The 25,768-nt window shown below is 38.7% G+C and overlaps 1 protein-coding gene across 2 annotated transcripts in view; it reads left to right on the top strand.

The window, feature by feature from the left end:
* Window positions 1-25,768, top strand: part of Hgsnat (Heparan-alpha-glucosaminide N-acetyltransferase) — a 643,222-nt gene that overhangs the window by 540,964 nt on the left and 76,490 nt on the right. For both annotated transcript variants that reach the window (XM_068228844.1, XM_067153049.2), the window contains exons 6-8: window positions 2,798-2,905; window positions 12,672-12,768; window positions 12,853-13,017. In XM_068228844.1, the coding sequence (XP_068084945.1) occupies window positions 2,798-2,905; window positions 12,672-12,768; window positions 12,853-13,017 (370 nt within the window). The remainder of the gene's footprint in view (window positions 1-2,797; window positions 2,906-12,671; window positions 12,769-12,852; window positions 13,018-25,768) is intronic.

Below are 25,768 nucleotides of genomic sequence, written 5' to 3' on the forward strand. Positions count from 1 at the left end.
TGTAATGTCTTACATGTGATGTTTTTGAAACCATTTTAATGTGTGTCAGCTGAGGATGACCCCATAGGGGTCGAAACCGGTACTGAATTTACTGCATTATAGTAAATAAATATTGTATTGATAAGGTGGAGGCTTCTAAATTATTTTTATGTTGTAATAATGTAGTATGTCTACATGTTACCCTCGTTTAAGTGTGCATGCTCTTCCATTCCGCTGTGTTTTAATCGCTTCATTAAAACTCCAGATTTACACTTCGACATCGAATAAAGGACAACACAGCATCTTCTAATGTGGGAAAGATGACTGTGTCAACACGGTACTGCATGTGTTAAGAGTTCTTGTTGCAAGCACGTGTTCAACCTTTTGCCAGATGATACTGCACCACATCTGTTTCTTGTCACTATTATGGTCCGAAGTCCCTGTTGCATGGTAGTTTCTGCTGCAAATTGTGTTTCTGCAATCTTTGTACGCTGTAACTTCCAAACATTGATTGTGCACGATGCAGGGTTTTACAGATAAATGCCCTTGATGGGTAGTAGAACAGATATATCTTCATATGTCAAGCGCAGTTCCAGTCGGTTTTAGCCGTTCGAGCAGGGGTACTTCTCTCGTTAGTTTGTCATTGAACTTATCGAGAATACGAGGAGCAAGAATTCTTCCAGGTCATCAAGCACAAACTTTAACTTCTGATTGGAAGTGGAAAGGGATGAAGGACTGCCTTCATCCTCTCTTGCTGTTGCCTTCCCCCTGGGGTTTTCAAAATATCTGCAACACATTTTGTATAGTCCACAGCGTTGGGATCTAGTGGAGAGAGACCACACTTACGAAAGGCATTTTTCATAATATCTGACCTAACAACATCATCCCAAACTTCCTTTAACATGGATGAAAAATTTACCTTGGTTTCTGATGCACCGAGGGTTTTTATTTTCTCGCCTTGAAGAACACTTTTCCATGCTCTTTAGAGGTACAAATATCCACACATCTGCTGGTTGCAGAAGATGGGTGGCGTTAGAGAAAAGGCAGCACAATATTATTCTAAAGTCATGACAATATTCACTGATTTGAAGGGATAAATGACTCCTGTGTCCATCAAGAAATAGAGTAACAGGATGTGTAATTTTCTGTACCTCTAGCCATGACCTAAAGTGTTGAAGGAAGTTCGGAAACATTGAGGCCTTCATCCAGCCATTTCCAGTTTTCTCATTGATCCAACGCTCAGGTACACTATCTTTGATAAGTTGCAAGTCGTATGTTGCTGGAGACGATCGTTGCTGGGGCACAACGCCCATCGGCACAGAAATTTCTGAGCACTGTTATGCCTTCCTTCTGTTTAGAGGTTACTGTAAGTTGAAGCTGTTCCCCTCTGACTCCAAGGTACTTTCCTGAAACCTCATGGAACAGAAAATTTTTCTCATCTGCATTGAAGATCCTGCTTGGGTCTTCCATAATTGATCTTACATCCTCAGATTCTGGGTAGCACGACAGTCCAGCAAACCAACCACACATTCTCTCTTCCGAGATAGCATCCCAGCCCTTGCTAATGGTTTCAGCCTTCTGCTAAGACAGGGAAGGATGCCATCCCATAAAACACTCAAACCGGGTTTTACTTGGTCTTCCATGGTTAAACGGTTTGCTCGTTGCTGATGACTGCACAATTTTCTAAACAGTGTCAAGTAAATTCTTTTTCTTCAATGGAAATCCTCTCTTAGCCATGTTGATTACCCATTCACTAATGGCCTCTTCTTCTCGTGGACTCAGGAACGGCTTCCAGCCAAGGGCAGTCTGAATCTTCTGACGTCCAGATAGTTTGTCGTTTAAGTTAGTTAAAGGGATCTGGTATGTTTTAGATGCCTGCCTTTGGGACATCATACCGGACTGAACCTGTTGAACTGCTTTTGGGATATTTTCCTGTTGGACGTCTTAATGTTGACCATTGTCAAGCTTTGAGCAGTAGTTAAGGAAAATAAGCAAGAACTGCAAAAACGATAATTTTCTGCTTTCTAGTATTAAATAGCTAAAATGTAATACATTTTTTTCAAATAGTGGGGGAGCAACTGCCCCCGCACGTCCCTTCTTGTCACCGCCACTTTATTTGCCGACAACGAGAATACTTGGAAAGCGACAGGATTGTTAAATAAAGTGATTAGCACAACGTACGGCATTAAACAGACACAAGACATCATGAAAGAAATCTAACTATACCCAATGAGGGTTCAAATTCAGGCCCTCTTAAATTACAGCCACAACCACAGAAATCTGGACTTGGCGCTAAAGAAAACAATACTACAAATTAAAATCATAAACGGCCTATTCATTTTCAGTGGCATTCGATATTAAGGGCTGTTTTTATCTTAAATGAACCTCATTTATTGAACGACCTTTTGATTTTATAAAATGGGAGTCAAATATCGAATAGAATTTTATTTTAGAAATAAATATGAAGATAGGTGAAAACTCACAACACAAGAAATTAATAAACATGTATGTATGTTAATACAACCTATTATTTAAAGGATACCTTCTTAAGAAGAAATCCCGCCAACTCCAAGTTCTGAGACTTTCTCGTGCTTGCCAACATGGTAACGACTTCATCCTATCGATTGACAAAGCTAAGTTTGGAGGGGTGAATTTAGAAATCTCAGATGTTATGCAAACTTATTCAATATCCTTATTTTGCAATGAGATGTATGAAGTGTTCGATATTTAAAGGGTGTTCGATATATAGTGCCATTACCCTATGTTTACAGGAATCCTAATGCTAATCTTGTGGTTTTTTCTTTTTTTTTTTTTTCAGGATAAGTATAGTGCTGATGATCTTCGTTAACTATGGAGCTGGCAGTTATGCTGTTCTTCAGCATGCCACATGGAATGGGCTGCATGTTGCAGATCTTGTTTTCCCGTGGTGAGTATCATGAAAATTCCCAGTGTTTCACGAGTTGCTACCCAGAAGTTTGAGAATATGAATGTCCCCCGTGAACAAGTTCTGATACTTGATGCCTCTTGATGTATGTTTAAACTGTTAGTCTGTCAACTTGTGTTTCTGAGTTTTGGTGCTATTCTTTTACACCACCTTCTTGTGCTTCTATCAATTTCTAAATGGCTGTTGTCAAGGAACAAAGAATCTGCATTAATTTTTGCTTCAGGCTCAGTAAAACTGTGTCTGAAACCCATAAGATGCTAAAGGAGGCTTTTGGTGGCCAAGATTTAAGTGTTTCAAAGAAGGCCAGGCATCTGTGGAAGATGACAAACATTTGGGTGGACTGTTATTGTGCACAGCTCTGGGAAGTTTACAGATGTTTTGAGATGACTGAGGGAATGAGTGAGGCTCAAAGTGCCTAACATATGGAACAATGGGAACTAGTTACTGCATCATGACAATGTGCGTGCATGTACCTTGCTCATTGTGAGAGATTTCTTGATAAGAAACAACACGACCACCACTTTTCACCCTTTCTGCTCGCCTCTGTGACTTCTATCTCTTCCCTAAAATGAAACTCTTATTAAGAAGAGATCCAAGTGGAATCGCAGGAGATGCTGAACACTCTGAAATCAGGAAACTTCTGCAAATACTGTACTTCCAAACATAGGAAAATAGTTGGAAATGCTGTATTCAAGTCCACAGTTACTACTTCGAAGGTAAAGGTGGAAATTAGACATTAATGTAAGTATTCATGCTTTTATGCACAAATTCTTAATGATTCTGGGTAGGACCCCGTAGTTCCTGAGACTCAGAAAGTCTCAGAAGAAATCATCAGAACCATGAGGGAGCAATACAAGGAGTTCATGAATTTTTTCTTTTCTCCTCCAATCAACGTAAATTATATTTTGTTGATAGTGGTGGTTGGTGTTTTAAGGGGGGAAATCAAAAAGATTATCAGCTGTTGTTGTTGATAATAATAATAATAATAATAATAATAATAATAATAATAATAATATTATTATTATTTCCATCAGAAGAAGGAAGCAAATAATTCCGAAATTTGATACCAGTCGGATCCAGCCATCTCTCACCGAAGAATTAGAGAAAAAGCAGTCCAACAATTGGCAGCAACTCAAGACCAAACTAATTGAAACAGCACAAACACTGATTCCTCTGCAGAAAAGAAAAAAACACCCTTGGTGGAACGCGGACTGTGAACAAGCCATCCAATCCCGGCAGAATGCATACAATAAGTGGAACAGCAAAAAGACCGATAAGAATCACAAAATGTTTTTGGCAGTCAGGAAAGAGGCAGCGAAATTAATCCGACAGACCAAAAGGAAATTCGAGAAAGATCAACTACTGGAAATTGAAAAGGACTTCGAAAAAACCACACACGAAATTTCTACAAGAACTTCAAAACAAAGCTAACAGGGTATCAGCCACAAAACCTTTGCTTTAAGAAAGTAAATGGGCAATTTGCACTGAACAATCAAGAAAACTGCACCGAACTTGCAAGGTATTTTGAAGAACTGCTTAACTGCCCAGAGCCAACACAAAGATTTCCACCGCAGGAACCTGACTTCACAAACCCAAATTCAGTACCACCGGATGAAGAAGAAATTACCAGACAGATAAAACGACTTAAAATGAATAAAGCTGCAGGTGAGGATGGGATCATAGCAGAAATTCTCAAATCAGCAGGCCCAAATACTATAAAAGAATTCACCGGTATCATCCAAGAGATTTGGGAAACAGAACAAATTCCAGAAGATTGGAAAAGTGCACTCATTCATCCTTTACATAAGAAAGGAGACAGAACAGATGTAAATAACTACAGAGGAATCTCATTGGTATCTGTTGCCTACAAAATTTTATCTCAGTGCCTTCTCGATAGAGCCCAACAGCAACTAGAACCAAAAATTGGAGAATATCAAGCAGGTTTCAGACCAGGCCGTTCATGTCCAGAGCAAATTTTGAACCTAAAGTTAATCCTAAGGCATCAGAGAATTTGTAGCAAAAATGTAGTTTGTACTTTTGTTGATTTCAAAAAGGCCTATGATTCAGTTGATCGTCAATCACTGTTTCAGATATTAAAAGAACAGGGTCTAGACCGGAAAACACTCGCAATTGTAAAAGAGACATTGACAGACACAAAATCTAAGGTTAAATTCATGGGGGAAATCTCAGACCCTTTTCCGATCAAAACAGGCGTAAGACAGGGAGATGGGCTCTCTCCACTACTCTTCAACTGCGTCCTTGAAAAGGTAATACAGGAATGGCGCAAACAGAAGTCTGCCCTCAAGATTGACCAACCAATCACTCTTGGTAGGGGCAAATTAGCAGTAGACTGCCTGGCATTTGCGGACGATCTGGCAATCTTAACTCGTGACGTTTCAACAGCCATAAACCAGATCGAACTCCTGAAAGAAACAGCGGAAAAAGTCGGCCTCCAAATATCGTTTGAAAAAACTGAATACATGACCTGCAGCAAAGAAGCCCCTAAATTCATGGAGACAAAATATGGCAAAATAAAACGGGTCCGGCAATTCAAATATCTCGGTGAAATAATTCAGGAGAATGGAATGGAAACAAAAGCCAATGAAGTTAGATGCCAAAAAATGGAAACTGCGTATAGACTCACCCAAAATATCTATAACAAAAAGTGTCTCTCCAAGCATGCTAAACTAAGACACTATAATACAGTTATTAAACCAGAATGCCTCTATGGATCAGAGACACTAATTTTGAACAGGAAAACTGATCTAGAAAATATTCAGAAAAAGGAACGCAAGATCATTAGAAAAATTTTAGGCCCAAAACTCGTAGATGAACAGTACCGCCTTAGAGGGAAACAGGAAATCAAACAATTTTCTAACATTCACAGTGACATCAGAAAACGCAGATTAAGATTCTTTGGACATATAAAAAGGATGAACCCAGATAGACTTACCAAGCAAATAGTTGAATTTTATGAAAACCGAAGTAAAGCTAAAACGGACACAATAAAATGGATTGGCGAAATTAAAACGGATCTCAAACTGGCAGGAATTACACCTGAAGACATCCAAAGCCGGGTTATCTTCAGAACCAAAGTTCATAAGTGGCAAGTTGACCAAGAGGAAAAACCAAAGAAGAAGACCGGAACAACATGGTCTCAAGAGAGAAAAGAAGCACACAGCAAACGAATGAAGGAAGTGTGGGCACAAAGAAAGGCAAATGCCTGTCTCTAAGTACTTTGCGTAGTCCTAATGGGCTCATTCGCAATATATATATATATAATATTTCCATCAGATCCTCTATTACTTCTCTGATCCATTTACATCCTGTTGTGGTATTTTTTGATACGAGATTGTGTTGTACTAGTTGTTTCGGAAGCCTCGAATCCTGCATCCTCATGATATGTCCAAAGAATCCCAGTCTCCTCTTATGCATAGTATCTGTAATGGGTTCTAGCTCTTTGTACATGACTTTGTTAGGTATTAACCACCACTGTCCATCTTTCTGGTATTTTTTGTTGATGCAGGTTCTTCCAATCCTCCTTTTAATTTTCTGAAGTCTGTCAGTCTTTGATTGTTTATTCAGGTGAAAAAGTGTTTCTGCTGCATATGTAGCTTCCGGTTTTATAACTGTGTTGTAGTGTTTTATTTTTGCATTTATTGATAGACATTTCTTTTTGTAGATATCCCATGTTAATTTTTGTGCTTTAGCTAATCTATTTGTTCTTGTTTGGATTGAGAGTTTTTCATATATTAGCATTTATGGTAACTTCTTTTAGTTGTGTTGGTTTCTGGGGCATAATTTCTGTTTTTTCAAATGATATTTTGAGGCCAATTTTATTTGCAATGTTTTGAAGTTCTGATATCTGGGTTTTTGCTTCTTTTATGTCCACTGCTAGTAATGCTAAATCGTCAGTGGAACCCAAGCAATTTGTTTTGATTTTTCGGCCAAGAGAGCCCATCTCCCTGCTGTAGTCCAGTTTTAATTTCAAATATCTCTGAGGTTTCACCCCTAAACTTATTATTATTATTATTATTATTATTATTATTATTATTATTATTATTATTATTATTATTATTATTATTATTATCATCATCGGTCTACTAAGGACCACGTTATTTCATCTGTCTTCTCTGGGCTTTGATCTTTGCCCAGTGCTCCTTCATTCATTGCCGGTGTTGCTCTTTTCTTTCTTCCGTTCACGTCTTTCCCGTCTTCAACTTTGGCATTTCTTGAAAACCCTGGTGGTCTTTTAGTTTTCTCCTGAGTGGGTTGCGTTCTTGTATATCTTCATAAGTGATCCCCATCTCCTGAAGGTACCTTTCCACCTCCTTAAACCAAGTTGGCTGGGTCTTCTTATCTTAAAAATAGGTAAAGATCTGGTTGATGGTCGTGTGGGTTTCAGTCTTAGCAAGTGGCCATAAATTGCAATTCTCCTCCTCCGCATGACATCACAGATCTTCTGGACATGAGTATACAGTTCGTGGTTTTGCCAACGTCTACATTCATCTTTGTCTTCAAATGGGCCAAGAATTTTCCTTAAGATCTTTCTCTCTTTGATTTCCAATTTTTCCATCAGGTCTTTCTTGTTCATAGCAAGGCATTCCGCTGCATACAAAGCCTCTGGTCTTATGACAGTACAGTAATGCCTGAGTTTTGCGTTCAAGGATATAGACTTTTTGTTGTAAATGTCTTTGGTCAGTTGATAAGCCATTTCCATTTTATTCTTGCGTGGTGCGAAAGCTTCCTTTTCAGAGATGTTTGGTTCTCTCTACTCGCCAAGATACTTGAACTTATCTGTCCGTTTGATTGCCACCTGGTTTACTTTTAGCTCTCTTGGTGCTGCCTTGATGTTAGTTATGAACTGCATTTTCTCCAAAGATATCTGGAGGCCTGCTTTTTCCGCCTGTGTCTTGAGGTGATTAATTTGCTTTGTAGCCATGTCCAAAGAATCATAGAAAATTGCTAGATCACCTGCAAAAGCTAGGCAATCAACTGAAAGGTTCATGTTCTTGTAACCCAATCTCACACCATTTTGAAGCCCATCGTTAATTTCATTGCGCCACTCACAGATTACTTTTTCAAGGACGCAATTGAAGAGCAGGAGCGAGAGCCCATCTCCCTACCGAACTCCTTTCTTTATCTTGAAAGAGTCTGAAATAATAATATTATTTTACAAGCGAATGAACCACTAAGGATCACGCTACAACTTCATTTCTTTCTCTTCGTGTGGAGTTTTCTCCGTGTCCAATACTCCTTCATGCGTTCGCTAGCCTGCTTCCGTTGTTCATCTGTCCAGGCTCTTCCGGTCTTCCTAGTTCTTCCTGCGGCTTGAACACCTTCCAAATTCTTCAGTGTGTTCCTAAACCTATTCCTTTCTAATAGCTGGTCTTCCAAGATGCTTAACCTTTCCATATCCTTTTTCGTTTCCTTAATCCATGCTGTAGTGGTCTTTTTTCTCCAGAAGTAATCAAATATCTGTTTGGTAAGTCTGTTTGCGTTCATTCTGTATAGATGTCCAAGAAACGCCAGCCTTCTTTTCTTCATGGTCTCTGAGATTCTTTCCACCTTCTGGTAAACTTCTTTGTTACTCTGAAGTTTCCATCCGCTTTCAGTTTGGACAGCTCCCATAATTTTTCTGAGGATTCTTCTTTCCAGGACTTCTAGCTTCTCCAGCTTGTAATTCATGGGCAGGCATTCACTGGCATACAGGCATTCTATTTTGACCACGGTGTTGTAATGTTTTAATTTGGAATTCCAAGATAAGCACTTCTTATTGTAGATGTTTTTTGTCAAGCCATATATGCTCTCTCCATTTTTGAGATCCGATCTTCCACTGCAGCTTTTTCTAGTCCATTCTCCTGTATCGTCTCACCAAGGTACTTTAACTTCTTGACCCTTTCTATCCGTCCTATCTCTGTTTCTAGGAATTTTGGTCCATCTTTGATGTTTGTCATGAATTTGGTCTTTACTGCTGAGATCCTCAGTCCTATTTGGCTGGCGATACTTTCCAAGAGGTTAATCTGGATGGTTGCGACCTCTGGACTTTCTGATAGTATAGCAAAGTCGTCAGCAAAAGCCAAGCAGTCAACTTTAATCCCACCTGAATTTCTCCCTAGACAGATCGGGATTATCCCTTGATGTTCAAGTTCTGAGTTCCATATTCTCACTATCTTTTCTAGGACATAGTTGAATAGGAGTGGGGATAGTCCATACCCTTGCCTCACACCTGTCTTGATTTCAAATGATTGTGAGAGATGCCCAAATCAAAGACTTTTTTGAAGTCTATAAACGACACCACAGTTTTCTTACCACTCAACATTCTGTGGGGGAGTATTGACTTCAGGTTGAATATTTGTTCGATACAGGAGCGCCCTTTCCTAAACCCTGCTTGGTATTCCCCTAGTTGTTGGTCCAGATTCGCTTCTATTCTATTAAGAAGCAGTTTTGAGATAATTTTATAGGCGATCAGGAAGAGGGACATGCCCCTATAGTTGTTGACATCCTGCTTGTCCCCTTTGTTATGCAGCGGATGGATAAGTGCTGTTTTCCATTCTTCTGGGATTGTCTCCTTCTCCCAGATTTCCTTGATCATTTGGTGAAGATCATCTAAGATTTCCGGTTCTGCCCATTTCAACATTTCTGCCGTTATTGAGTCCTCTCCACTTGCCCTGTTGTTTTTGAGGTTTTCAAGAGCTTCCTTGACTTCTTCCTTTGTTGGTGGTTCGTCATCTTCTGAGTTCTCTGGTATCTCTGGAAATTCTAGTTTAGAGGTTGGGGAAGGACAATTCAAGAGAGTGTGGAAGTATCTGGCTAATATCTCACAGTTTTCTTGGTTGTTCAGTCCGATTTTACCCTGTTCGTTTCTGAAGCTCAAACTTGGCGCTTGGTATCCTTTGAGTTTTCTCTTGAAGGTCTGATAAAAGTCTCTGGAATTGTTCTTGACAAAGTCGGTCTGGATCTCTTCCAGTTGAGCTCTTTCAAATGATCGTTTAGTCCTTTGAAATATCCTGGACGTTTCTTTCCTCTGTTGTCTGAATTGTTCCATTTGTTCCTTTCCTCTGGAGCATTTCCATTTTCTCCATTTCTCGGACCTCTTCCTGAGAGCTTCCTCGCACTCTTCATTCCACCATATTTCTCTTTTCCTCCTAGCTTGCCCGAGTGTTTTCTTTGCGGCTTCATTGATTCCTGTGCATAGTTCTTGCCAGTTCCCCTTTCTGCTGGTCCGGATTTCGTCCCTGAAGTTTCTAATGATGTCCTCAGTGATGTTCATTTTGTTTGTGTTGTATTTCATTATTTTAGGTGGGTCTCTCTTTTGTCCTACTTTTACGTTCATCACCTCCTTTGAGTTTTTCCTTGTTATCGCTACGTGATCCAATTGGAATTCCCCTAGTTCGGGATTCGGAGATACCCATGTCTTTGATTTTCTTGGGAGTTTCTTGAAGTGTGTTGACATAAGTTTCAACTGAAAAGCTTTGCAGAGTCCAATGAGCCTTTCCCCATTCTTGTTTGTCCTCTTATGTGCTGGATATTCTCCTACGATGTCTCTGTACTTTCGTTCCTTCGCAATCTGTGCGTTGAAGTCTCCCAGCAGGATTTTTATGTTGCTCTTGGGTATCCGGATGATTTCAGTTTCCAGAAGATCCCAGAAGTCATCAACTTTCTGTGGGTTCTTCTTGTTGTCTTCGTTGATCGGGGCATGACAGTTGATGAGAGTGTACCTCTTATTCTTGCATTTAATACGAGTAGTTAGTAGAGACAATCTTTCAGATTTTGATGTGAAGTCTGTGACATTGTTTACTACCTTCCTGTTTACGTAGAAGCAGGTTCCAAGCAGAGGCACATTGGTGGTTGTTCTAATTGCCGGCTTTCCTTTGAATATTCTGTATTGGTTGATGTCTATGATGTTTTCTTCCAGGAATCTTGTCTCTTGTACAGCTAGGATCTGGATTCGATTTTTTTCCAAAAGCTTTTCTAGTTCTTTTTGTTTTCCGATTCTGGTAAGTGAGTTGATGTTTATTGTTCCAATGAAATAGTTCTTCTTGAATTTGAGTTTGGAAGATGATTCAAGACGCTCCGACTCGTCTTTCTCGCAGATGTTGGGACTCCCCAGAATCCTAGGTCCCATTGCATTGCATAGTGCAATGGTGGATTTCTCTGCCGAGCTGCCACCTGGGGTAGTGCTTTCTTTCAGTGACATTTCCATCTTGCGAATGAAGTTGTGATTTGTGAAGGAAGGAATTAGCTTCCAAAGTAAGATCGGATTGTAAGTCCGAAATGATTATTTTTTCGTGCTCTACTCCACTAGGTTCTTCCGCTCTCATTGCCGTTGAGAATTAAGATTCCTCTTCCGTCTTCGAGACCGTTGACCGAGCACCTTGCAGCCGCCCCTAACATGGGAGACAAACGCTGCTGATAAATAGTGTACTCAAACAATTCCCTGAGTACTGGGCTGCCTCTTCCGCAATCTCCACCGTTCCGAAGTTCAACTTCTCCGCTGTAGATTCCGTTCAGGTCTTCACTCGCAACCCTGAGCTGGGACCCTTACCAGATGATACACACCGGGTCATTGTGCTCTGGGACTCGCATAGGTAGGGGTGCCACTCCCTGGGTAGTGCTGCCTCCGAAGAGGGTCCCTACCTGCTACCTGTATTATTATTATTATTATTATTATTATTCTTGTCCGTTTCACACTCTTTGGGGTACTATAGATCTGTCAATGATTAGTGAGTCGTGTTTTCCTGTCTCCCCAGTACTTTTTCATTTTTTCAGATCTTGCCTTCCTCTTTTCTTCAGAAATTCTGTATAGTCGTTTGGGCTTCACCCTGTCCTGAAACCTCTTTATTTTATCTTTGGTTATTTTCTTTGTAGATCCATCTACAAGCATCTCTTCTGTAATTTGGAATTCTCGTAGGTCCTTCTCAGTTTCCTTTATTATGTTCGACTTGGTTTACTTATTACGGAAATAACCTCAGCCTTTGTGGGTGAGGTTAACTTCCGAAAGTAACCAGGGGAACCCAATCCCTACAGAGCATGTCCCCAGGTGGCAGATAGAGGGCCCCTACACTTTGTAGGGCTGGTTGAAATACCTAATGCAACCCGCGGACCAACGCGTAGCCCAATTCCTGGGAGCTTTAAAATACTGGGACACCCTCTCTCCAGGGGTCATAAATATGGAGGGCCCTTAGCCTGGGTTATAGGTGAAGTCCTCAACGGCATCTACGGCGGAGAAGATGACCTTCGGTACGGTGGAGATGGCGGAAGGGGCAAACCTTGCCTAGGGTTACTAGGTGAAAACTGGTCAACGGTCTCAATGGCGAATGAAGAGTAGAATCTCCCAATGGCAGAGAGAGTGGATGAGCTACCTCCAAGAATTGAATCTTGGTTGAAGAACATAAAATTCCCCAGGCGTCTGTTCCCAGATTGGGCGGCCTTAGGTCAGCATCTGTACCCCAGGTTAAGGGCGGCTGGAAGAACTCTCCAGAGCTCACAACCTTGGTTGTAAACTGGTGACTCAAGTAGTTACCCGAAACTCATGTTTATCATTCATGGGGAAGTGTAATGTGAAACAAATTATTATTATTATTGTTGTTGTTGTCGTCGTCGTCGTCTTCGTCGTCCTCATGTTGGTGGTGTAGCTCATTAGTTCATACTTGTAATATAACTTACTAAGTCTGTTATCAATGAATTATTTGAGTAATCGTACCTTTTTTTAAAGGGAGTATTGTCTCATGAATATGTGTTCTAGGTTTATGTGGATCATGGGGGTCTGCATTCCCATTTCAGTGACGTCGCAGCTAAAGAAGAATGTTTCTCGCTGCAAGATGTTCTTCAGTGTGCTGCGCGTAAGTCTTCTTCTTGAACTCTTCTCGAAATATTTAAGCATTTGCAACTTTGATGAAGCATATGATACCTCTTCTTCATTATAGCGAGCGTGCATCTTGTTCCTGCTTGGAGTCATGCTGAACACAATTAACGGAAGCAGACTGGAGACTATAAGGATATTTGGTGTGCTCCAGAGGTTTGGTGTTGTCTACTTCGTGGTGGCCACGCTAGCCATCATGTTCACGTGCCGTAACTGCGCCACACCCAAGGTGAGCTGTGTGTTAGTTTAGGCTCGACATTCAACTGCAGGATTATTTCTTTTTCAACCTTCAATTAAGAAGAATTTGTTATTTATTTTAAAACACCTGCCATTTGTCAACATACCTACTCCAAAAAAAAAAAAAAAAAAAAAAAAAAAAGTGTAGACATGCACAGGATACTTACCATATGGCTTTTAGTGCCAGGAGTGTCCATGTCTGGCTCGCCTGGCTCAGGTCTTTCTCTTTGACGTTCCATGGGCGACTTCCATGCCTGGATTTTGGATGATGATAATGAAGTAGGGAGAGGGTTAAACCTGGTATTGGCACATAGCCTACTCCTGTCGAAGAAAACCAAGGATCTGCTCAAGGTTTAATGTCTCCACCTGATGGATGAATCACCATCAACAGCGTCATATGCCCTCATTCCATATTAACACTGCAGAGAGGTTTGGAGTTGAATCCAGGCTTTTGGCACCCAATCCAGTGATTACATATTGCATACGGCCACCTCTGCTACCCTGCCGCCCAATTCTGGGGGCGAAATGTTTTTTCCGCTAACAGGACTTGAACCAGCTAACCACAGTGGCAGACCACAAAGACTTGATGCCTTAACGATGATGGACACCAGGCAGGCACATGCCTTATGGCTGGGAAGATCTTTGGTAGAGTAAAAGGGAAGATGGGTGGTTTTATTCAGGGTGAACCACGCAGCCTGTACTCATGGCCAGTCAGCAACACGGGTCCACACTTTATCAAATTATAACTTCAATACTAGTCATTGGCTAACAATATTGCAAAACAGGAATCGGTTAAAAAGATGTATTCTTACCCATACCCTGCTTTCCTTCATATTCCAACACTTTCTTCATATTCTTAATCGCTTGCTGAAATTGGATGTATTTCTTGACGGATAATCCTCTTCAGTACACATATGGAATTAATTGTTCTATACACTCTCTCCTTAACGAACCCCAGAGATATTAATCAAAGTGGGTTGGATCGGAGGAGCAGGTGATCCAGATGTTGTTACTGATAATTCTATCATCAGACACTTCCTTACTTGTTCATATTGAAGCATTGACTGTATGAAGTGTCACAGAGTCTTGCTGGAAAAATGCAAAAACTTCATTCCCTGTACACCAAGACAGAGCTGTAGGAAAACCATGACTGCTGAGAAAGATGCTGAAGAGATTTTCTGGGCAAATTTTCTAGGTGATGCCTAATGTTATCAAGAACTAATTCTGTGTGTACTATGCATAATCATCTTCATCTCTTCTTATCTTGAATGCTCCCTGTTCTCCTAAAATTTGTTACAGCTTATAAATCTCGTTTGCTAATTTAAGAATTACATTATAATCTTGAACTCAGTCATTAGGATATTTTTCTTGATATAATTCACTGACAGCTCAAGCTGATTCTGTATGCACATACAAATCAGAAACAAATAATTGTGGATTAGAATACTTGGGCTGATTTTTTTTCAATTCATTACTGTAAACGTGCAGTTTCAGCCACTGTTTAACTCAGAGTAATAACGTACAGTGAAATCTCTATACAATGATAATTGATACAATAATAAAATATTCTGTTCCCAGCATTAATTGCATTAATTCAATGTAATATTCATTCATTCATTCATTCATTCATTCATTCATTTATTTCACTTAATTCCAACGAGCCTGCAGGCTCATACATAGGAATTGTACAGGACATTACATACTGGCGGGCACTTACACATCAAAATATAGTTTGTGTATATAAGATAATTAGTAAATGGTTGAACATATAAACACATACAATATATAAAATATGAACATCATCAATATGAGGATTACAGAGAACTATTTCTGACTGTATTTACATTTACGTAACATGAAAGTTGCAAAGGTACAAGAATGAATTATGGAGTATTTTCATTTACATAAGAGTTGCTGAAGTACAAGAATAGATTTCAGATTATTTACAATTACATAACACAACAGTTGCAGACGTACAGGAATTGATTACAGAGTATTTACAGTATATATATACATAACACAGAGTTGCAGAGGTACAAGAACAGATTACAGAGTATTTACATTTACATAACATAAAAGTTGTAGAGGTACAAGAATAGTTCCGGACAGTTTGCAAGATTGTTTGGGAGAATGCCTTAAATGACATCTGATATTTTGATTTAAACAGCACTGTACCTTTCCCAAAAATAATGCTTGACTCTTTGTTTGAATTTTGCCAAAGTTGGTGCTGTTTTTATCTCCACAGGGATGTTATTAAATAACTGGATCGCAGAGAACTTCAAGCTGTTTATACCATATTTATAAGAGCAAACATTGTATAAGGCAAAGTCATTTGCATGCCTAGTACTATATGGATGGTTGTCAGAATTCAGAGTATATGTAGTGTTGTGTTGTATAAATTTATGTTTTATTTTATACATGAGTACAGCTGTATTGAATTCTGCACTCATGCTTAGGGGTGGTATTTTAGCACTTAGGTATAGATATTTTATTGGAGTTAAGTAGGGAAGATTAAGTATATTTCTAACAGCTCTATTTTGTACTACCATTAGCTCATTCAAGTCGGACTTCTTACAGCGCATCCAGATTACATTCAAATATTGTAGGTGACTATGAATTAAAGAGTAGTAGATGTGTTTTAGAAGATGTTGTGGGATAAGATAACTAAGTTTCTTTAAAATTCCTGCAACAGGTGTGATCTTTTTAGTAATGTATTCAACATGGTCTGTCCAGTTCAAGTTCCTATCAATCACCAACCCAAGATATTTGACAGTTCTAACTAGTTTTATTTCAGTATTCTGCATATATATTTTACTGTGTGGGATTTCATTCTGATCTTGTTTTGTCATTATTATATAATTAGTCTTTTGCACATTAATAGTTAATTTATTTGCTTGAAACCAAAAGCACAGAGTATTGGAGGTCTTCCTGCATATCCTTAACAATGGAGTCTATATTACTACCAGTATAGAACAAGTTTGTGTTGTCGGCATACAGTGTGATACGTCCTTTCAAGCGGCAAGCTGCAATATCATTGATGTAGACTAGGAAGAGAATCGGCCCTAATACTGACCCCTGTGGAACGCCATGGGTTACCCTAATTGCTGAGCTCCTACAGTTCTTCAGCACTACATACTGTTTTCTATCGGACAGATAATTATCAAACCACTTCAATGCAACACCACGAACTCCTGTTCTCTCTAATTTAGCTAACAGTCTTTCATGGTCTACTGTATCAAAGGCCTTCTTTAGATCTATAAACAACCCACCAGCAAAACTATTAAAATCTATTGACTCTTGCAGCATATTTATGAGATCTACGGTTGCTATTTCAGTGTTAGAGTTCTCACGAAAGCCATATTGTGCATTGTAAAAGAAATTATTTTTGTTTAAAAAAGTGAGAAGTCTCTTTTTAACAATAGTTTCTAATATTTTGGAGATTATGGAAAGAATACAGATAGGCCTGTAGTTACTAGGATTCCTCCCGTCCCCACCCTTGAAGACAGGAACTACTTTAGCTACTTTTAGCTCACTAGGTAATGTACCAGATGCCAAGGATTCGTTAATGATATCTGTTAGCATCCCACTTAAAGAATCCTGGAATTCTTTTAGAAAGTTGGCAGTTATACCATCCTGCCCACAGCTACTCTTGCTTTTTAGGTTTGATATTATAGATCTTACTTCTGTTTCATCAGTTGGATATAGGTAAAATGAGTTCAAGTAACTAGGAACTGCAAGTGTTTCAGTGCTCTGGGGAGGGATTGCTGAAGCCAGGGTTTTAGCAATATTTGTAAAATATAAATTTAATGATTCACATATTTCCTGACTGTCTGTAATTATCTTGTTATCTATTTCTAGAGATGTACAATTATCGCCTTTTGTTGTTTTTCTGTTATGTATGATTTCATTGATTATTTTCCATGTTTCCTTTGGGTTCTTGTTATGAATTCTAAATTTTTCAGAGTAATATTTGTTTTTTAAGCTCCTTTTTAGATTTGTCACATTATTTCTACACCTGCGATATTCCTGATTGAGATTGATGTTATTCTTTAGGGTGGGATTTTTAAGTTTTGCATGTAAAATGTCACGTCACTTAATAAGACTGAGAAGTTCAGAAGATATCCATGGCAAGCTACCAGTTCTTTGTGTTCGATGACTTTGTGCTTTCTGTTTTTGTGTACCAAGCGGTAGCTGGTCAATAAAGGAATTATACATTATGTCAATTCTACTAGTAGTGTTGTTTATGACTTTTGTGTTATGTTCAGTGATATTACTACTTTCAGGTCTATCATTATTTTGGTCTACATTAGTTGCTTTCAGCCTTTTCAGTTCAAGCGATTGTGATGGAGATTTAGAATTTGGCAAAAGAATATCAAATATTAATATATTATGGTCACTTATATAGCTACCAACATTTGATAAATAATAATATATTCCAGAATTATTTATAGACACATGATCTATTAAAGTGCTTGTGGTATCACATATTCGTGTTGGATATACATTATTGCATTGCTCGAAATCATAGCAAGAAAGCAGGTTCATGTATTTTCTTTTTAGTTGGTCACTAGTTAAGATATCAGTATTCGTGTCACCCAAAAATAGGCATAAATTGTTAGTTGTTTTACTTAGAAAATTTTCGAGGGATGCTAGAAATGGTATGGCATTATTCCTATTTGGGTTATATCCTGCAATTAAATCAATACTTTTATATTTACTACTACTAAATTTATCCCTATAAATTTCAACCCATATCAAGCTATGATCAAGTTCACAATTCATTTTCACATTTGCTTTCCAACAGTGCGAAATGTAAATACCTAAGCCACCTCCAGCTTTGCCGTCTCTGTGTGAAAAGATGCTTCTATAATTTGGTATATTATAGTATTTCGCCTCCTCACTTTTTACCTAAGTTTCTGTCACAACCAATATATCTACCTGGCCTATAATGTGCAACAGAATTTCTATTTCCTCAAGTTTGTTTCGGATACTCCTGCTGTTTAGGTACAAGCACCTAACCGCACTGTAAGATTTTGACGGGCCAGTAGAGCAGTTTCCGTCCAGGTGAGAAGCAACTGTATATGAACTGATGTTCTGTAAAACAAAATTATTTATGGAATCGTATTGTATTTCATAACAGCCTAATAGAAAAATGGAATATTTGTTGTAACACTTAGGTACTGCCATTAACGAGTGTTGGTATGATATCTTGGCTGTGCCGTTACACTTGTGTCTTCGCTCTGCAACTTTCTAATATCATCAATGCTCCTAATTCGCACTGATCGATGGTTTTCAGTCCTTCTTACGTAGGTAGATTTTGCAGTCCCTTGTCCAAATATATTTATATCCATGTTGCCGTAGATCCCTGGCCATCTTGTGGAGATATTTATTCCCCGATGTCAGATGTTCGTTGATATATACAGCTCGGTTAGCTGCTTGGATACCTAAATCTTTTGAGCTTAGTGTTGATTTATTCTTCCTTGCTGCGAGCAGCTGATCCTTTTTTAACCGGCTGCAAAATTTTACAAGGAGAGGAGGAGGGAGTTCCTGCTTCTTTTGGGGTAGACGATGACACGCATCAATATCACTGTCGGTCACTTCGACACCGAGTGCATTGCCAAGTGCTTTCACAACTGCGACTGGATTCTCGTCACCAAGCTGAGGCAGTCCATGAATTTCTACGTTGTTCCTCCGGACGTACTGTTGGAGGTCTTGATTTTCCTGTCTAAGCTTAGAGACTTCTTCGTCTGCTATTGTCTTTTCCCTTTCGAAGACAGCAACCTTAGACTTCAATGCCGCTACTTCTGCCATAGCGTTTTTAAAGTCATCAGTTATTTTGTGCAGCTGACGCTTAATATCGTCAAAACTCTCAGCACAGAAGGTCACCGACTTTCTAATTTCCGCTTGTTCAGCTTCGATTCCTTCTAGTTTACACAACCTTTTGTGGATGTCCCTAACTACAGATTCCATATCCCCAAGCTTATGGTCACTCGGCCCTACAGCCAGATCACCATTCACACTATCACACTTGCCGCAGTACCACTTCTTTGATTTGTCCTCAATTAGTGTCTTGAATTCCCATTTATTTAATTTAACACACGCGCTGTGATGTTTTCTATGACACTTACCGTCACAGATGATGTAGTCGTCTTCGGCAGTAATTGATTTTATGCACGAACCACACACAGCTAGTTGCTTATTGCCCGCCATCTTGAAACTCTCATTAACGATAAATCTCTCCATTACAATTGCCTTTGCGGACCCCAGAGATGTGCTTTCCTCCTGGTACTATGATAATCCATATGAAGATTAAACTTTTGTATTGTGTAAGCAGAGCAAGCAAGAGAGCTTCTGGCTGTGTACTTACCTGAGGGGTGGGTTTGTTGACCAACTCTGGCAACTTGGCAGAAAGATCTGCATAGTACTACAGTGGAACCTCGGATTGCGAGTAACTTGGTCTACGAGTGTTTTGCAAGACGAGAAAATATTTTAAATAAATTGTGACTTGATAAGCGATTGAGGTTTCGCAATACGAGCATCACGTGTATGTGCGTTTCCACCTCCCCTGTGCCTTTGTTTTCACCTCCCCCTGCCACTTTCTTTCCTGGGAAAGTGTGTGTGTAATCATTTCCCGCGCTGGACTTCAGTTGGCGTGCCTCGCTCGCATAGTCAACACCGTACGAGTATCCATGTTTTGTTTCTGTCATCTGTGATATAACTGTTCTGCAACGATGGGCCCTGTGAACGAAAAGAAGGCTTAAAAGGAATTCGGTCGGAAGAAGGAGATGATTACAGTGGATGAATCTGTTCAATGACAATGCAATGTCACATTTTCGTGAAATCCTCAAGAAGAGACAAAAGCAACAGTCATTGGACAGGTTCCTCATTAAAATTGCACGAAAAGAAAACACTTCCAATGAGCCAACCGATAGCAGTGATTCCGTTAGTGAAATTCGTGCTACACAGTAACTCTTCTCATGTCATCTCTCGTCTCCCTCACACCAAAAATGATTCTATTGTAAGGTAAAGTGCAGTTTAATTGTTTTATGTTATATTTTGTTTTAGAAATGTTATGCGAATAAATGTTTTTGCATTGTGGACGAATCATCCGAGTTTCAATAGTTTCTTCTGGGAAAATTTGCTTTGATATACGAGCGATTTGGATTACAAACATGTTGCCGGAACGAATTATGCTCGCAATGCAAGGTTCCACTGTATAGCTATTGGACAGCTGCTTTAAACTAAAATAGCCCCTTCGTTATCTCGTTTTGATACATTGTTGTAAATTCCAAAGATCTTTGCAAATTTAGCAGTCGTGTTTCGCCCTGGACGGACAGTTCAATTGGTTCAAAGTGCTCTTTCCTAAGCATGACTTCATGTTCCCGAAAACAAAGATGTAATAAGATTTTTCTGTTGTTGCAAACTTCATATTACTGGAAATTAAATGATATGATGTGGCAGGTAGTAAAAATAATACAATTTTCAGATGTTAATGTGTTCACCAGTTGACATGAGAACCAGTCTGCACAGTACTGCTGTCATATGAAATGAATTTCATTTTGGTCCTCATTGATGATTTATCACTATCAACAAGGATGAGAAGGCCCATCTATTCAATATCGTGCGTTGTATCGGGTTTCAATGTACTCGCAGTTTCCACAAAGCTCGGGATTTCCGGCTTGTTGACTATGGCTCTACCCAACACTGCAACTGGATTGGGCCCATCGCAGCCATTGGCAACTCATACAATTCTCTGCATCAGTAATTTGCCTTTTAATATTCTGGTGATAAGTGATGATCGTCTTAATCTTAATCTTGGCTTCTGTTAGTGAAAGTCTTTCCATTACATATGAGTAGAAGGAATCAAAATTGAACTTTATTCCTAAAACCAAATAACATGGCGCAACAGCCCCGAAGGGCCATGGCCTATGAAGCAACGGCTGCTCAGCCCAAAGGTCTGCACATTATGAGGTGTTGTGTTGTCAGCACAATGAATCCTCTCTGCCGTTATTCTTGGCTTTCTAGACCGGGTGAACTTTATTCCTGCCTGAAGGAAAATTCCATTTCGTCTATAGTCTTACATCATCCAGACTCTTTATCTTCATACACAGTAAGTATGAAATAGGAAACATGATTCCATGATGGTTGCCAACCTCTTTTGAGAGACAGCATCAGAAGAAAGAAGAAGAGATCATTGACGTGCCGACATCATGCGACATGAAAAGCCTAATGGATATTTCTCACCTTTCAAAAATATAACTACCTCTGCCAAGCTTAAATACATGACCTTGGGATTCAGAGGCCAACAATCTACCACACATCCACAGAGGAAGTTTTCCTTCAATAAATGGCTGTTGTGAACAGTGAAGCAACTACATGCAAAGGATAACATCGAGGTAGAGGGGGGTGAATAATACTCAGCTGGTTTACTTGTTAGGAAACATTCAAACAATTTTTTGATATTTTAAATTATGACTCAATTCTTGATAAACTTGATCAATTATAACATGATGCAGTGCCATGATAAGTAGGCCCTTTAAGTAGGTTATTAAAATATATGTCGTTCTTATATGTAAATATTAGTTTTTATTTATCTCAGTAAAGCAGTGCAGTCATAGACTGTATGTATCGTAGTTTCTTTGCAACTAGTGTCCTGATTTTGTCTTGTTTTTTTTTTTTCCTTATTTCAGAAATGTCCTGTCTTTTTACATTAAAAATATGGTCACCCTGTACCCAACCTTTTCTGGATGTGAGAAATTTCAAGTACTCAACATTAAATTGTAAACAATAGTATGCTTGTTGTTGTTATTATTTCCATTAATCTATATATATAAAATAACTTGTCCTGACTGACTGACTGACTGACTGACTGATTCATCATCATTGTCGAGCCAAAACTACTGGACATAAAGAAATGAAATTTTGGGGATACATTCATATTAACATGTAGATGCTCACTAAGGGAGGATTTTTGGATATTCTGTCGCTAAGGGGGTGAAAAGGGGGGTGAATTTTTAAAATGAGGATATCTATATCTCAAAAACTTAAAAGTTTACAGATGAAAAAATTGGCATTTGGAATCTCCTTTAAAAATAAATAAACACGTATTTTTTGTTTTCGGAAAATTCCATTAAGGGGGGGGTGAAAAAAGGGGAAAAAGGGGTTTAACACCTTTAATGAGGAGGCTTATATCTCAAAAACTGGACGTGTTACAGACATGAAAATTGAAATTTGGAATCTCCTTTGAAAATAAAGAGACACGTATTTTTTTGTTTTTGGATAATCCGATCAATAGGGGTTTAACAGGTGTGACAAAAGGGGTGAATTTTTAAAAAGTCTGTATCTGCAAATTATCTCAGACACGTAACATATTACAGATTTGAAAACTGGTATTTGGAATTTCCTGTAAAAGTAAAGAAACAAAAATATTTTTTAGGAAAATCCACTTAAGGGGAACTGAAAAAGGGGGTGAATTTTGAAAATTAGCGTATCTACAGTATATCTCAAAAACTTAACATGTTGCAGACGTGAAAATTGGTATTTGGAATATCCTTTAAGAAAAGGAAATGCGTATTCTTTGGTTTTCGGAAAAAACACTTAACGGGCGAGGGGGGTGAAAGAATTGAAAAATTAGCTGAATTATATGTATGAGAATGTATGTGTATATATATTGTGACCGTTCGTGGGATGCCTAGTTCGAAGATGATAATATATTTCATAATGCGCTCAACTAGAATTCAGTGGTTTACATGATCCTCCACTCAGGGCATGGCCCATCGGAAAGAAAGCGGTCACATCCTATCAATGATTAACCTGGTAATGATCCAACATCAGTCTCGAAATAATGAGTTAACATAAATTAGGCATAAATGAAAGTTGCAATGAGAAATTGGAAGTATAATAATTTTAATAAAATGAAATTAACTGACTACAATTGAACAACTGAATGTGCAATGTAAAATAAATTATCCTTGTGCATCTCTTATCGTACCGCATAAAAAGAATCAAGTCCATCTTGAAAAATAATTGTCAGTCATTAAATTAAAATCTCATCATTACACAACACTGATTCACTTAAATAAAAGTAAATTAATATAATGGAAAATCAGCAATTTCAGTTTCTATTCATTCATCTTGTTTGTTCATTCGCTGACGTATTTATTAAGGCCGGTCTCCACTGATTAACATTTAACACCAACATGTTAAATTTAACATGTTACAATTGATATGTATATTGTGATTGTGTCTTCCAATTGACTTTGCATGTTAACTCAGAATGTTGAGGTTAACACTTTTAACATGTTGGCGTGTTTCCGCTCCAAGTGGAAAACATGTCAAGTCAATTCGTTGTTCGTGAGATGTTGGCACAGCTTCGGCAACTTCCTTTCCGGTTCCATGTCAACAGATAGCCAAACGATGCAAACGACGTGCTTCTCGTGAAGTAGGATTATAGTTACAACACTCCGCAACACTCATTCTCTTTGTTATAAGCTACAAATACAGTACTGGTACCGATACGCGCACGTGTGTCGTTCTCTGTGCACTATACTAAAATTTATAGTAGTCAGAAATGGAGTGGAGCAAGATTACTTTGGACTTAATTAATGATATAATAGATAGGCCTTGTTTATGAGATGTCTCATAAAAGGAATGCAGGGATAAAGCGAAGAAAGCCGACATTTTACAGGAATTCTAAATTATCCTTCATTGTTCCCGCGAATGCATTGATAAAAAACCTAGCGTCCCTCCGCTCCCAGTACAGTCGAGTACTGGAAAAAAAATCATAAGTTGGGTGCGGGAGCGGACGAAGTTTATACTTCAAACTGGTTTGCTTTTGAAGCAATGAGAAGGATGAGGGGAGGAAATGTGTCTAATAAAACTGCATTTCTATAGACGAACCTGCCCTCCCTGCTCTACTTTTCCTATTACTTCATTATAACCTTCTAACTAACTGAATAATAACTTGAATTTTCTAACGGCGCATGATAAACACACAAAAAAATCCTTCAAATACATAATAATAGTATCATTGCTCCATAAATAAATCCATGTCTCCATCCAACCAACGGCATCATATGGCTGCACCTGAAATAAAGTACCAACTACTGTCATAAATAAGTGAACGATCAAATGCCAGACGATCTGCGTTGCATCGGCTCCACTCCATCCTGCTGGAAAATACTTCTACAGCGCCAACTTACTACATCTAGCAATGCTACAAGTTGATCTACAGTACAGGTGACAATACTCCCACAATCTAATTATCGTTCGAGTAGCTTGTCGAAGATCCTACTCGTGTGTTCGTAAAATACATTCCGCTATCCATGTGATACCAAATTAAACTCAAGTCAGCTCGTATGCCTAACCAATCTCTTCGAAAAGCATTCAATCAACGCTACGAAACTCGCTCATCTAATAAACTCAAACATACGCGGCGGAAATACCTCTCAATAACACTATCCTAACCATTGGCCATCTCAAAGAATTAAATTACTACCGCAATTCACCACTCAATAAATCATTCTCTGATTATACCGTCAACTATACCGTACCTCTAGATGACCCTACATATTTTACGCCACACAATGTCCACCACATAACTAAAATACTCATCATTTCCTACATAAATGAGCTAAAATATCTTTGAAGAGCTTCACTATTATTCATACAACCATCAATGAATCGATCCACAAAACATATCACAACACTCCGCGGAATTATTCATATTATAAGATCACCACATCAAATATCTCACACATCGGTACTTCAAACTTACCTGTAGGATTCAAGATCACACTCACTTCACAGCTGTTCCACTAACACGGAAAACAACGCAGGAAAAATCGCCTAACCCTAATATTCACCGACGGAAAACATTATTCTAATATACGCAGTAGCATTATATGACGTTAAACCAACACCGTTAGCACGTTAGAACATTCAAGTTATTTCACTTTATATCACCTGCAGTGATTTAGTTGGAACAAAATATTTACAGGAACTCAGCAATTCAGCAATTTCCAAATGGACTCGTGTTGGGTGACAAAATCAGCGGCCTCATGTTTCTGACAAGTTGTTTCATGAGATGAACGTCTCCCATTTCGTAGCCATAACTTGAGATATGGTTGTGGGTTAAATATATGCACAGGAGGTCCAACGTTGCTTATGAAAATGAGTCCGCTTGATCTTGTAACCAGTACCGGTAGCATATTTGTCTTTTCGGTGTTGATCTCATTCATGGTACTGAAGGCTCTTTCAGCTTCTGCTGAAGAGATGGGAATGGTCTGTATAGTCTTGATTAAAGGCAACTGGAATTTCCTTGGTCTCGGCATACTTTCTAAAATCATTAATATACCTCCCCTTGTCTGTCATGTGGAAAAAGTCACAAAGGTTTCCAAAACTCTCATCACCATATTAGATATCCCAAGTAGAAGTGGAGGGCCAATTACTTTTGTACAGTACCTTTGAATCACTGATGACTTTTGTCATTCTCTCATGTCTCTGCTGACTAGAGCTGGAACCATTTTCCATAAGCCTGTTATTTAAATTGCCCACAAGACTTCTGAAAAACTGCTTTCTGTCAATTTTTACAACTTTCTTAGAATCATGTAATCGTATGTTTCTAAACTTTTTTGTTTTCTGCTGCTTTAAGGACTGTTATGTAGTAATCTCTGGAAGGTGAGTTACACATTGACTCATAGACTTTTATAGTGCAATTGATTGCATTTTGAATCTCAGCATAA

This window comes from Anabrus simplex, chromosome 8 (assembly GCF_040414725.1).
Source record: "Anabrus simplex isolate iqAnaSimp1 chromosome 8, ASM4041472v1, whole genome shotgun sequence".
NCBI lineage: Eukaryota > Metazoa > Arthropoda > Insecta > Orthoptera > Tettigoniidae > Anabrus > Anabrus simplex.